Genomic DNA, 13,505 nt, shown 5'->3' on the forward strand with positions numbered 1-13,505 from the left:
TACTCCTGCCCTGGGAAAAAGGTGTTCGCTGTCTACCTTATCAATACCCCTTTTCATACAGTCAAAAAACCTGAGTGTAAAGGTAGAAATTCTCCTCCCTTACATTGGGAAACTTATCTCCATGAATGCACTGTGGCTGGCTCCAAGGGGCCAACTGAAATCACTCTTGGGGGAAGCATCAATGGCAGAGTTCTGTGCTCTGCCACATTGCATGAATGTACTGCTGCTGCAAGCGGCTGGCTAGGGGTGAACGGCTGACATCGCAGTGACATCATCAGCCTGCCACTCATCTCACTCACTCCTCTCCCTCCATGGCCCTCTCAGGGCAGGGGGGCCGACAGGGTAGGGGCAGCTGGTAATAGCCATGAGGGCAGGACCCTCCTGTCGGGGCCATCGGGGCAGACGAGGTCGGCGCGGGCCGTCAGGGCAGGGATAGCCATCGGGGGGCCGTTAAGGCAGGGGCAGGCGGTGGGAGCTGTCATGGCAGGGGCGGCTGGCGGGGGCCATCAGGGGGCGGTTGGTACTGATTGTGACAACACCACCAGCTGCTCTAGCACCTCACTGGGCTGCTTCAGACTTTGGGGCTACTTGTCAGCATCAGTGGCTTAATAGGTTATGGGCCGAATGCGGGTCAGTGAGACTAGGTTGGAGATGATGTTCGGCATGGACTAGTAGGGCCAAACTGGCCTGTTTCTGTGCTGTAAATGGTTTTATATGTTTGCTCTAGCACCTCACTGGGCCGCTTCAGACTTTGGGGCCACTTGTCAGCATCAGTGGCTTAATACGTGGCAGAGCAAAGGCCTTCTTCCGTACCCATAATCCTCCAAGCAGCTGGAATGGTTCTGGGAAGGAAGATGGGTAAGGAAGATAGCCATTGCTCTGCCAAGTATTTATGACAGGAGGCACCATGGCAACAGTCGCCCTGCTTACAGTCACACCAGATGATGCACCGAGGCACTACTCTGCATAAAGGCAGCACTGGATCAACCATTTAAGGCTGTTACATGAACAGGTAATTTTAAAATTTTTATTCGCCTCTGCAACCGGCCTTGAAGTGGAGGCCCAGCTTGAAAACACCTTATGCATCTCATATTCTTTTAGATCATTCATCTTTCTTCATTCCAAAGGGAAAAAGTTCATAGCTCTGCTAACCTTGCTTCATAAGACATATTTTCTAATCCAGGCAACATCCTGGTAAATGGCAACTGCACCCTCTCCAGTTTCCACATCCTTCCTGTATTGAGGTAACCAGAACTGAACACAATATTCTAATTGTGATCTCACCAGAGATTTACAGAGCTGCAACATGACCTCATTACTCCTGAACTCAATTCCCCTACTAATGAAGCCCAGCATACTATAGGCCTTCTTAACTAGCCTATCAACCTGCATGGCAACCTTGAGAGATGTATGGATTTGGACCGCAAAGTCCTTCTGTTCTTGAACATGGTTGAGTATCCTTCCATTAACCATGTGTTTTGCCTTCAAGTTTGACCTTCCAAAATGCGTCACCTCACATTTATCCGGATTGAACTCCATCTGCCACTTTTCCACCAAATCTGCATCCTACCTATATCCTGTTGTAACCTATGACAATCTTCAATGCTATTCACAACACCTGAAATCTTCGAATCATCTGCATTTACTGACCCATCCCATCAGCATTTCTGTATTTTTACTACAATTGTAGCATCTGTAGACTTTTGCATTTCACTTGGTAATTTGAGTACCAATGAATGCAGAACGCTGGAGAAGGTAGCAAATATATAAAACCATTTACAGCACAGAAACAGGCCAGTTTGGCCCTACTAGTCCATGCCGAACATCATCTCCAACCTAGTCTCACTGACCCGCATTCGGCCCATAACCTTCCACACCTTATCCATCTATATACCTATCCAACCATTCCTTGAATATTAACATCGAACTTGCTTCTATCACTACTGCCAGAGGTTCATTCCATACCTTCCCCCACCCTCTGCGTGAAATTTCCCCTTATGTTTCCCCTAAACTTTTCCCTTTTTACTCTCAATCCATGTCCTGTTGTTTGAATCTCGCCCACTCTCTGTGGAAAAATCCTATCCAAATTGACTCTATCTGTCCCCCTTATAATTTTGAATACCTCTATCAAATCATCCCTCAACCTTTTACGCTTCAGACAATAAACTCCCGGACTGCTCAACCTTTCCCTGTAACTGAAACCCTGAAACCCCGCCAATATTCTCATAAATTTCCTCGGCATTCTCTCTATACTGTTTATATTTTTCCTGTAATTCAGCGACCAAATCTGCATACAATATTCCAGATTTGGCCTCACCAATGCCTTATACAATTTCAACATAACATCTCAACTCCTGTATCCTATATTCTGATTTATGAAAGCCAACATACTAAATATCTTCTTCACCACCCTATCCACATGATTCAACTTTCTGAGAATTATGTACCATGACTCCCAAATCCCTTTATTCCACTGCACTCCTCAATTATCTACCATTTAACGTGTATGTCCTATTTAGATTAGTCCTACCAAAATGTAGCACCTCACATTTATCAGTATTAAACTCCATCTGCCATCTTTCAGTCCACTCTTCTAACTGTCCTAAATTACCCTGCAAGCTTTGTTAATCTTCCTCACTGTCCACAACACTGCCAACCTTTGTATCATCTGTAAATTTACTAATCCAATTTGCTAATCAAGTTCATCACAGATCTGACCTCCCATCCATGTGAGGTACTGCCTGACAAAGACAGCCAATATCATTTAGGACTGTACCCCCTCAATTCAAGAACAATTTTTTTTTCCAATGACTATCAGTCTCTTGAACATCCCATTTCTACCCTGATCATTAAGTGCTCTGGCACCATAAATAAGACCTATGAGCACTATTGAAATGCCATTTTTCCATTATTTGTAACTGTGAAAATTTATTCTGTATCTTTTTAATTTATTCTATCTGTCTCCATAGTAAGTTAATTGTGGTAAACCACTGATATGCCATGATTGGCTGCTGCCGCTGGGCATGCCTCCCGAGATCAATCCTACCCATAATCCCTTGCATGATTCCCTTTCTCTTTGCTTCAATCAGTCAATGAGGTTGATGGTAGTTCCTGTCTTTAATTAATAACAGCCTGATAGTTTCACAACATCAGCCTTTTATAATTTAAAAAAAAGATCATTTGTATCGATACAAAAGGGAATAATTCAATAATACAGTAATTATTGTAAGTCATACAAAATGATACAAAAAATATTTTTTCCCCAACCCCCCTCCCTCCCAAAAGAAAAAGAAAATAAATAAAAAAAGAACACCTACTTCTACATATATAATATTCTTAGCGTATATAATATTCATTGATTATTTTTGTAGCTTCTAATAGAGAGGGGTGGGTAAAGTGGAGAAGGTGAATGGAATTTTATTTATAAAATCCATATATGGTTTCCAAATTTTATAAAAGTTTTCAACTCGATTTCTTATACTATATGTATTTTTTTTTCTAAAGGTGTCCAATTCTGCTTTTCAATATGCCACCTGCCTAATAATACCACATTTTCAGTTTTCCACATTACCGCTATACATTTCTTTGCAGTCGCTACTGAAATATTTAACATTTTTTCTTGATATTTGTCCAATTTCAGTTTTTATACCTTTTTCATGTATATCCCCAAGTAAAAATATTCTTGGATCTTTTTGGATCTTCATCTTCATAATATATCCTAGTAATATACTCAATTCGTTCCACGTTCTCACAGGACCATACCGAATGTAAAAAAAAAGTCTCTCTATCCTTTGTACATTGAAAACACTCATCCAAATAATTAAAATTAAATTTATGTGGAGTACAATACAATTGATGAAGAAAAATATATTGAACCATTTGATATCTAGCATTAACTGTATCACTCTCTATTTTGACCATATTTACTCTTGAATTTGTATATTTAAATCTTACTCCCTTCGTAATTTTGATTTGTATAAAACTTTTTTCTCTGTAGTTTCTTGTAATTTTACATATTAGTAATAAATTTCTTAATAATAATTAGACTTTCAAATTGACTTTGTACTGGGAGTCTCAAATCTGTTGCTAATTTCTTTTCTAAGTACGTTTTTAATTGGTAATGTACAAAAATTGTATTATTGTGTGTGATATTTATCTTTTAATTGCTCAAAAGTTAAAAAGATCCTAGAAAAATGATCTTTTATCCTCTGTATACCTTTACTGTACCAATTATCAAATAAAGAATTATTCAAAGTGAAAGGAATAAGTTAATTTTGTTTTAACAACATTTTTGGTAATTGATCATTTTTAATCCCTCTCTCCTTATGAATCCCATTTCATATTTTCAATATATGTTTTAAAATTGGTACCTCTATATTTCCTTTAAGCTATTCATTATTCCAGTTATACAAAATTTGTTCTGGGATAGTTTCTCCAAATTTATTCATTTCAATCCGAACCCAAGCTGTTTTAGCCTTTTGTAATTATTGATGGTACATCAATTTTATTAACTAACATTTTTTAAAAAGCATGGAACAGTACCTGAAACCTGAGAAGTTCGACATCGACCCCCTGTCGCTGGATACCCCGAACACATTTGAACTTTGGCTATGCTGCTTGGAAAACTTCCTGGTGGCAGCCATGGTTGCCTCACCATGGATGCTAACTGACGGAGACTAATCCTCTCATGCCAAAGTGTTCCCGATGAACAGCGATGCCAGCAGCAATGGAGATCTTCAAGGCCCAGTATTGCAGTAAGGTTAATGAGGTCTATGCCAGGTATTTCCAGGCCTCCAGAAAACAGCAATTTGGTGAGTTGAGTGCCAAGTATCTGCAGGCCTTCCGGATCTTAAGTAGAACATGCGACTGTAAGGCCGTGTCGGCCGGCAAGAACATAGAGGACCTCATAAGAGATGCATACGTGGACAGTCATCTCTCCGGGCAGTGGGATTAGCACCATCTTCCCTGCATTCCAGCGACGCCATGTGCAAATCATGCACACTGCCATTTTAGACTGCATGCCAAACGCCATCTTCCTAGCTATACAATGCAACGAGGGGTCGAGGCCAGCCATCTCGGGTTCGGGAGCACCCATCAGTCTCGGACAATGAATCCATATTGGCCTCCATCACCCTAAACCAGGAGGGTCCGCACAAACTCACCACGTCTATGACGGATGTCCAGGACGCTTCTTAAAAAGGAGGGGTGAATGTGGTCAACCACTGTTATGCCATGATTGGCAGCTGCCGGCTAGACACGCCTCCTGAGACAGATCCTACCCATAGCTCCTTGCATGTTCCCCTTTCTCTTTGCTTCAATCAGTCAATGAGGTTGATAGTAATTCCTGACATTAGTTGATAAAAGCCTGATAGTTTCACAACATCAGCCTTTTGTGATTATTGATGCTACATCATTAATGTATATTATTGGAGATTGTAATATGTGGGGCCAGAGGTGGAAGAGGAAGAGAGCACTCATTGAGTGTATTGTGGATTGGGGGGGTGGGGGGGTGGAGTCAAGGACGGAGGAGGTGCAGGTACGTGTAGCATTCCTTGTGGCCACAGATATAGGTTCCTCCAACAGGATTAATATCAACTTCTCCAATTTCCAATAATCTCCCAAAGTCTCTCTCTTTCTCCAGCTATCTACTCTTTCTTTTCCCTCTTCAATCAGAGAACTACTCCTCCCCATTACTTCTCAGCTGTTTTCTCTTCTACCTTTCAACCTGTATCCAGCCATGACCGCTTAAATGTTAGTCTCCTCCTCCTCCCCCCACCTTTTTATTCAGGCACCTGTCTGATTTTACTTGTACCTGATGAAGGGTCCAGGCCCAAAACACTGGTAACCTTCAACCTGTATCCAGCCATGACCTCTTAAATGTTAGTCTCCTCCTCCTCCTCCTCCCACTTTTTTATTCAGGCACCTGTCTGCTTTTACTTGTACCTGATGAAGGGTCCAGGCCCACAACACTGGTTATCCTTTAGCTCCTTCTGCATTATTGCATTTGACCCCAGGATCTGCAGACACTCCTGTTTAACTTTCCAACTCAATTCCACTAACTCGGCTGCATCTGTTCTCAAGACGAGGTCTTCTGCTCTAAGTTTCTGAAATGCCCTCCTTCTTGTTCCGTAAGTGACAAAGTTGACAAGTATATCTTTCATTTTCTGTCCCTCTCCTCTGATCTCCATCTTCTCAGGCATAACAGTAACAGAGTTCCCTTGGTCTTTACTTTTCACCAGCCCCCACATTCAGAACATTATCTTCTGCTATCCCCTGGGACTTTCCCCTGCAAAATGAGGCACTGTAAACAATGATTTGAACGGTAAGTACTCTCACCATGTGTTGATTTGGACTTCAGCCTCTGAACATGTACTTTTGCAAGCTTAATGACTAAAGTTGCAGTGACCTAGGTTTCGCAACAGAGGTGATAACTTTGTAATTGTCCTCCCCTGTGGGAAGCTTGTTGAAAGAGAGTTCAGCATTTCTGCCAGCAAGTGGTGAAAAGCACTAGGATAATGATGCAGCCTTGATTGACACCAGTTTGCAGTTATTGGGGTCTGTTAAGGTCTCAATGAAGGCAGACATTAAAAAGATAAAATATATCATTACCTTCAGAATGCAAGCATGTCCTTTACCCATCTGAAGAAAAAAGGGTTAAAAGTCACAATCTTCCAGACACCCTGCCTTCCTATATACTTCTCAGAAATGGTTCTCACATACATCTCAGCAAAATCTCTGCGAATCCCTCAAATCTAATGGCAGGAAAAGTGAACCAAAAGCAGCGTTGTCTCTCTGTTCAATTTTCCCAGCATTCAGGTCAAAATTACACGGAGTTGGCTCTGATGGGTAAGACTCATCATTTGCAAATCTGACACTGGAATTATGAAATCGACAGTTTATTCTATGTTCTATCACAGCATAAAATTACCAGGGAAACAGATGGAATAATTCAAATATATTCTGAGAGTCCTATTGATAAAGCGGAACATTTTTACCATGAATATTTATTATCTTTCTTTTTGTATTTACTGACTCTTTAATTTAATTAAGTATAGTATTGTAGATGTTTTTAACAAAGTACCTTTTCATCTGCAGCAAGTAAGAATTTGGCGCATATGTGTATTTTACAAAGTATATGACAATAGACTCATTATCACTTTCATTGATTCCTGGTTCATGACCCACTCAAAATAAGGAAGGAAGAGTCTGAGTTTTATTGAGAAACCCTCATCCATTCAGCCACTGCATGAAAATCCAGTATTAACAGCAATTGGGTGCATGTCTTGTTGATGTACCCACACACGCTGACAATTCCATTAAACTTCCTGTAGCCAACTATTTTAATATCCCCAAACTACCCCTACAGTGTCATTGGCTTCATAATTGTCGGGGAACAGCTGAATGCAAAGATGAGAAACAACATATCATATTCCTTAAATCTAATGGCATGAACATTGATTTTTCTAATTTTGGTTAACTCCCAGCCCAACTGATTCGACTATTTTCAGCTCTCTTTTACCAATACCTACATCTCTCCCTCTCTCTCTACTTTCTCCACCCTCCTTCCTAATGGTTTCTCCCTCTAAATGTTTCCCTACCTCTCATGCCCTCTGCCCTCTTCCCCCAGTTTACTTTCCCATTTTATATTTGTCATTTCGCTTATTTTATCTAGTCTTGATAAACGGTTGAGAACTGAAACATTGACGGATCATTTCTACTCATAAATGGTGTCTGACCTGCTGAGTTCGTCCAGCAATACTTTTTCTATTCAAGAGGCCAGCATCTGCAGTGCTTGTGTTTCGATGTTAAACACAGGTTGATTTTACCACATAAGCCAGTGTTGAATGTGTTGCAGAAGAAGGACCAGTTAGAATTGTCAAAGGTGCAGTGAGGACACAAGTACAGGTAGTCTTCAACTTACCACTGTGTTCTGTTCTGATCAACCTCTCATATCTCAAAATGGAGGGAAGTCAGAAATTCACTGTATGGTTTGTACGGCCACCAAGGCCAGACTCACCCCGGCCACCCACCCATCTGAGCTCCTGACCGCAGATCCTCGCCCCGGCTGCACATGCATACTAACTTCCAACTGCAGTTCCTTGCCTCGGCCCCCCGCGCATCCGAACTCCTGATGCCCCAGCCAACAGAGCATGCTAACTGCTGATGCCGGGTTACCAGAGCATCTAAACTCCTAATGTCCCAGCCACCTGTGTATCCAAACTCCCAATGACCCGGCTGCCCCCACATCCAAAATCCTAATGTCCTGGATGTCCACACATACAAACTCCTGATGCCCCAAACACAGACTTATCACCTGGTCCCAGCCATCCCAGCTGCTGAAGCCTTGAAAGAAGCAGGTACTGTACTTGTACTTATGAGGTTAAAAGACACAAGTATATATGGTAGATTTTCCTTTCTTTATTTATTTTTCCGGTCATATGAACAGATGGCCATAAGTTGCATTGATTGTAAGTCAGGGACTACCTGTAGTACACGGGTATTTGATTTTAACAATAAGTTATTTACCTCCCATCCTTTTGCTAACTTACATAATCAGATCGATGATTTGTTATCCATGCAGAGAAGACTCAAAAGACTCGGAACTTGCTCAGTCAACTCTGGTGGGAATAGTTGAAATTATGCAGTTGAAGCCATGGAGAGAAGCAATTTAAATAACATGACAGAGTCCATGTTCACACTTCTTAACAAATTTAATATGCTTCAGCTTTCCCTCTAAAACTTTTTTCTGCATGCAGTACTAAGTGATATTTTATTAAAATAGGCGATAGAATTTAAAATATTAATCACTCAATTCCTGCAGAAGGAAATATTGACAAGTTAGGAGATCATCTCTGTATTCCGGAAATCAATTCAATCACAAAATTTCTCTGGAATGAGTGTGACAGCTTCAGCATATTAATTCCTCCTTTTCAAAGAGGGAATGTGATGTAGTGTATGCAAATCCATGAAAGTTATCTACAGAGTGTGTGTGTGTGTGTGTGTGTGTGTGTGTGTGTGTGTGTGTGCGTGTGTGTGTGTGTGCGTGCGTGTGTGTGTGTGTGTCTGTGTGTGTGTGTGTGTGTGTGTGTGTGTCTGTGTGTGTGTGTGTGTGTGTGTGTGTGTGTGTGTGTGTGTGTGTGTGTGTGTGTTTGGATGGAGTACTGATTGATAATTATTGTTATTAGGTCAGAAAATAGGTTTGGTGAATTAGGTCGTGTTTAAAGTCAGGGTTACATGAGTAAGTTCTGCAATTCAAAAATGATCTCATGTCATTTGATATTTTCCATTATATTTCTTCATGCTTATAAATGACCTAGATGAGATCTAACACACACACACACACACACACACACACACACACACACACACACACACACACACACACACACACACACACACACACACACACACATGGAACAAGTGGAATAATTAACTTTTTCCTGATTTATTATATTTGTTGCATGACACTCATTGAGGAAAAGAGTGCACACATTGTAGTGTTCAGGCTACACAGGCATGAAGAAGAATGGCATACACACCAAAGCCTCAAAGTCGAGACTGGTTTATTGAACTGGCCATCGTGTTCATATGGGCCCCAGATGCTGACATCAGGGCACCGCGTCATTGGAGCACCGGCCTAGGATTGGCCGTCATTCCTGCCACAGTTTACTGTCTTCCTGCGTGCAGGAGGTCACCTGGGATGACGGCCAGTGTCACCCTCAGGTCAACGCAGTCCCCATGTTCATCGGCCATTTTGTGCGCTGGTCTGCGTCTCCATGCGCAAGCCGCTACAACGTATTTCATTTATAGTGAGGACTTACAATTCAAATCCAGAGTTGGAAGCTAATTTGTACTTGTTTCACTGGCAAACCAATATCAAATAGTCCATTTTAATTGCTGATAGTTTAATGAATGAGGGGGCAATCAAAGAAAATAGTTCTTTTGTTATGTGATGCATTGCGTTCCATTAGAAGTTAATAGTTTGTTAATGTAAATGAGTTTATTGTCATATACATTGCACATATGCACTGAAATTCTTACTTGCTGGAGCTGAACAGATATTTTGTAAAAATAAACAGAAGAAGATATAAGGAACTCTTCCATAGTATTTCTTTACCTTGCGATCATCATGCTTGGAGACAAGATCAGTTAGAAACTGACTGAATTGAAACTTTTAGTTACAAACTGCAATTGTTAAAATCAACCTTGAGATCAATCATAGTTTCTTAAATCACTTATCATGTCTACTGCACATACATAAAAGAATGACACTGCAGAATCCCCTAAAGAATCAAGATCCTTATGGAACAACATATTGTTCAGAAATTACAAAATTTAAGCAGATTTGTAATGATCAAAACACTGATGAAACTCTTCATCTATTGTTTGCATTCAAATATACTCTTGCTCTCACAAAATCAACTAGCCATAGAATTTTTTTAAATTTAGACATACAGCACAGTCACAGGCCATATTAGCCCACAAGCCTGTGCCACCCAATTACACCCAATTAACCTACACCCCCTGTACGTTTTGAACAATGGGAGAAAACCGGAGTCCCCAGGAAAAACCCACGCAGACATGGGGAGAAGGTACAAACTCCTTACTAACAGGACGAGATTCGAACCCCGGTCCAAATCTCTGGCATTGCGCAAACTGCTATGCCAACCATGCTGCCCTGTGTACAGGGGAGTATCCTAAAATATCCATAAGATTATTTTTCTCTGAGGATTTGTAATAAATACTCAAAGGTGAATGCATCAAATTAATGGCCAACAATCTAAAGGCAAGCCGAAATATTTATTTAAAATAACATGGGGTAGGAATTTAATGCCTAGTTTCACAATAATTCACAACACAATGTTGCCACTCAATGGCCTCAGCCCTACTCAATGCCCTCAGGTCAACTAGGGCGAGGCAAGATGTGGAAAGAACAAGCTGTAACGTGAAGACTTGACCATCACTTGTAGTTTGCACAACACATTGAAACAAATCACAAGTGTAAGTTTCAGATTCCCTCAGAACAGGTCATCCAAACATTGACCAAATGAATCATTTGAATTGGAGGGCACGATTAGGGTAGTGGTTACCACAATGCTAATACAACACCAGCGATCGGGACAGGGGTTTGAATCCTGTGCTGTCTCTAAGGAGTTTGTACGTTCTCCTGGTGTGTGTGTGGGTTTACCCCCAGCTGCTCTGGTTTCCTCCCTCCGTTCAAAATTTACCTGAGGTTGTGGTCAATTGGGTGTAACTGGCCACCATGGGCTCTTGGGCCGAAAGGGCCTGTTACCATGCTGTATGTCTAAAAATAATCACTGTCTCTTGACATTTGTTAATAAAAGTTTCATGGCAGTTTATCATTAATTGAGAAGTTAAAACAGATGCATTTGATCAAATATATCAGTACAGGTGATGTTGGGACCTGGCCATTGCCGGACCACAGAAAATGCCAGAAAACAGAAATTGACCCCCAGGGGAACTCCGTATGTAAACAAATCAAAGGTAGAACAGAGCTTAAAACAGCAAATAATGCACGGTTAGCATAGCGATTAGTGCATCACCTTTACAGCGCCAGCGATCAGGACCAAGGTTTGAGTCCTGCACTGTCTGTAATGAGTTTGTACTAATGGAGGCAGATTCCACGGGAGTTGCCGGACCACGGTGCACTGGATAAGACAGGTACAACCTGTAGTTGTAAGGAATATTAAAATAACTGCATGCAAATCTGAAGAGAAACTGAGAAAATACAAAGGGAAAGCTATCTTAATATTTCTGAAATTGTGTTGTAAAGTGACAATTTTTAGAATAATAATTTCTTCCAATTATTTTGTTACCTCTTACCAAAACTTTTCTAGTAGGTTAATTATCAATTGGTGTAGTTAAGTGGTAGTATAATCAAAGGGGAATTGATGGGAAAATTTGCAAACCTACATGAAAAATAAGGAGAGGGGCAACAGGACTGACGGGATTGTTCTGCTGGGACTTCCAAGGACCCAATGGGTTAAATGTCCTCTTTGTAATAAACATATTAATTGGAAAAAGAGGAAATATATCTGAAATATCTAATTATACTAAATAAGGTAGAGAGCAAGTCAACCAATGTAATAACATCATTTGTTATCAAAGCGCTCTCCCTGGTATCGTCATTTTTGACAGCACCCATGTGACTCAAATATTACCTGTCACTTATCAATTTAAGCCTGGATGTTGTCAAGTGTAGATTAATCTTCAAAGCTGTTTACCAATTTTAGAATCTGCCCTAATTACACCTTTCACATATTGGCAACAATTATTAATGAGTTCTGTATATTTTATTTCATATATTTTGCCTCATTTCACATTTTTACCACAATTGCAATGTCTTGCACCCATAATGAACAGCTACTAATGAAAGGGCTCGAACACCTCATGGGATATTTAATGACATATTTCCCTTGTTCTTGCAGGAGAGGGATATCATAACCAGCAGCAAAAAGCAACTGGGCAAGGCAACGAGCACCCTTTTGTTTTACGTCCACGTAGGAAAGAGCCCAGTTGATCATAGAAAGTGTAAGGTAAAAACATCATGAGTTGGGACCGGAGAAGGAGTCACCCAGTACTAAGGAGTAACAGGATGCAGGTGTGACCTTGTACGCTCAAGATAAGTGTGGCAATAACAAGATGATGTGCAGCAGACTAACAGAGAAGGGTAGCAACAGCTTATTCATTGGACAATGTAATGGTATGATAATTTACTAAGTGCTTGTCCTGAGGTATAAAAAAAACACCACTTGCTGATATCGGGAGAATGCGCCTTCTCCAACTAACACTGTTAGTTGCAAGTGTTACAATCCGGTAATAAAGAACCTTGATTTCGACTCAGTCTGGTGTCTGACTCACTCATTCTCGAACAAAGCAGACCTAACAAAAGGAGGATTGTTGATACTGCTCAGGTCAAAATGAGTACTCCCCTAATCCTAATATACTGGTTCACGTCACAATTTTCCTTTCCTTTAATCCATTATTACTTATGCCTCATAAGCTCCATCTGGAGTAAGCATAGGCCAGTGGTTCTCAACATTTTTTTTGAGAAATTCTGGCTTAATTTCTTAGAAACTCTTAATTCTTGGTCAAGCATTCCTAAAGTTTCCAAAGAAATAATGTATACAAATGGTATTTATATAGCTTTTCTGTCATCGGGGAGTATCATGAATTGGCTGCATGTTAATAAGCCTTGTATTTAAATTGGTAAACCGCCAATAGATTTAGAACATTTTGAAGACAGCAATTTATTGGCAAATGTTGAGAGATAGTGATTCATATGGTCAATGTTTGAATGACCTGTTCTGAGGGAATATAAAGCTTACCCTGGTGCATTGTTTCAGTGTATTGGGTAAGCTTCTATCCTGCACCATAGGTGCTCTGTGGTTACTTAAGGTGGTATAGGAGTGCGAAAAAAAAGGTTGATAGAGGATTAGACTATATTAAAGAAAACTTGGCACAAATGCTTAGAAGCCAGAAAG

General features: G+C 40.6%; 1 protein-coding gene across 3 annotated transcripts in view; it reads right to left on the reverse strand.

Annotated features, from left to right (window-relative positions):
- LOC138755721 (corticotropin-releasing factor receptor 2) overlaps nucleotides 1-13,505 on the reverse strand; it is a 175,541-nt gene that overhangs the window by 102,644 nt on the left and 59,392 nt on the right. Inside the window, exon 1 of one of the 3 annotated variants that reach the window (XM_069922179.1) lies at nucleotides 6,610-6,790. The exons of 1 other annotated variant lie outside the window; for it this stretch is intronic. Coding sequence is in view for 1 of the 2 variants with exons in the window: in XM_069922178.1 (XP_069778279.1) it covers nucleotides 4,543-4,657 (115 nt within the window). In the remaining variant the exon portion in view is untranslated. Of the gene's footprint in view, nucleotides 1-4,542; nucleotides 6,283-6,609; nucleotides 6,791-13,505 lie in introns of those variants that run through there. One more of the 3 variants, XM_069922178.1, reaches the window with a different exon arrangement.

Source organism: Narcine bancroftii, chromosome 2, assembly GCF_036971445.1.
Source record: "Narcine bancroftii isolate sNarBan1 chromosome 2, sNarBan1.hap1, whole genome shotgun sequence".
In the NCBI taxonomy this organism is placed as follows: Eukaryota; Metazoa; Chordata; class Chondrichthyes; order Torpediniformes; family Narcinidae; genus Narcine; species Narcine bancroftii.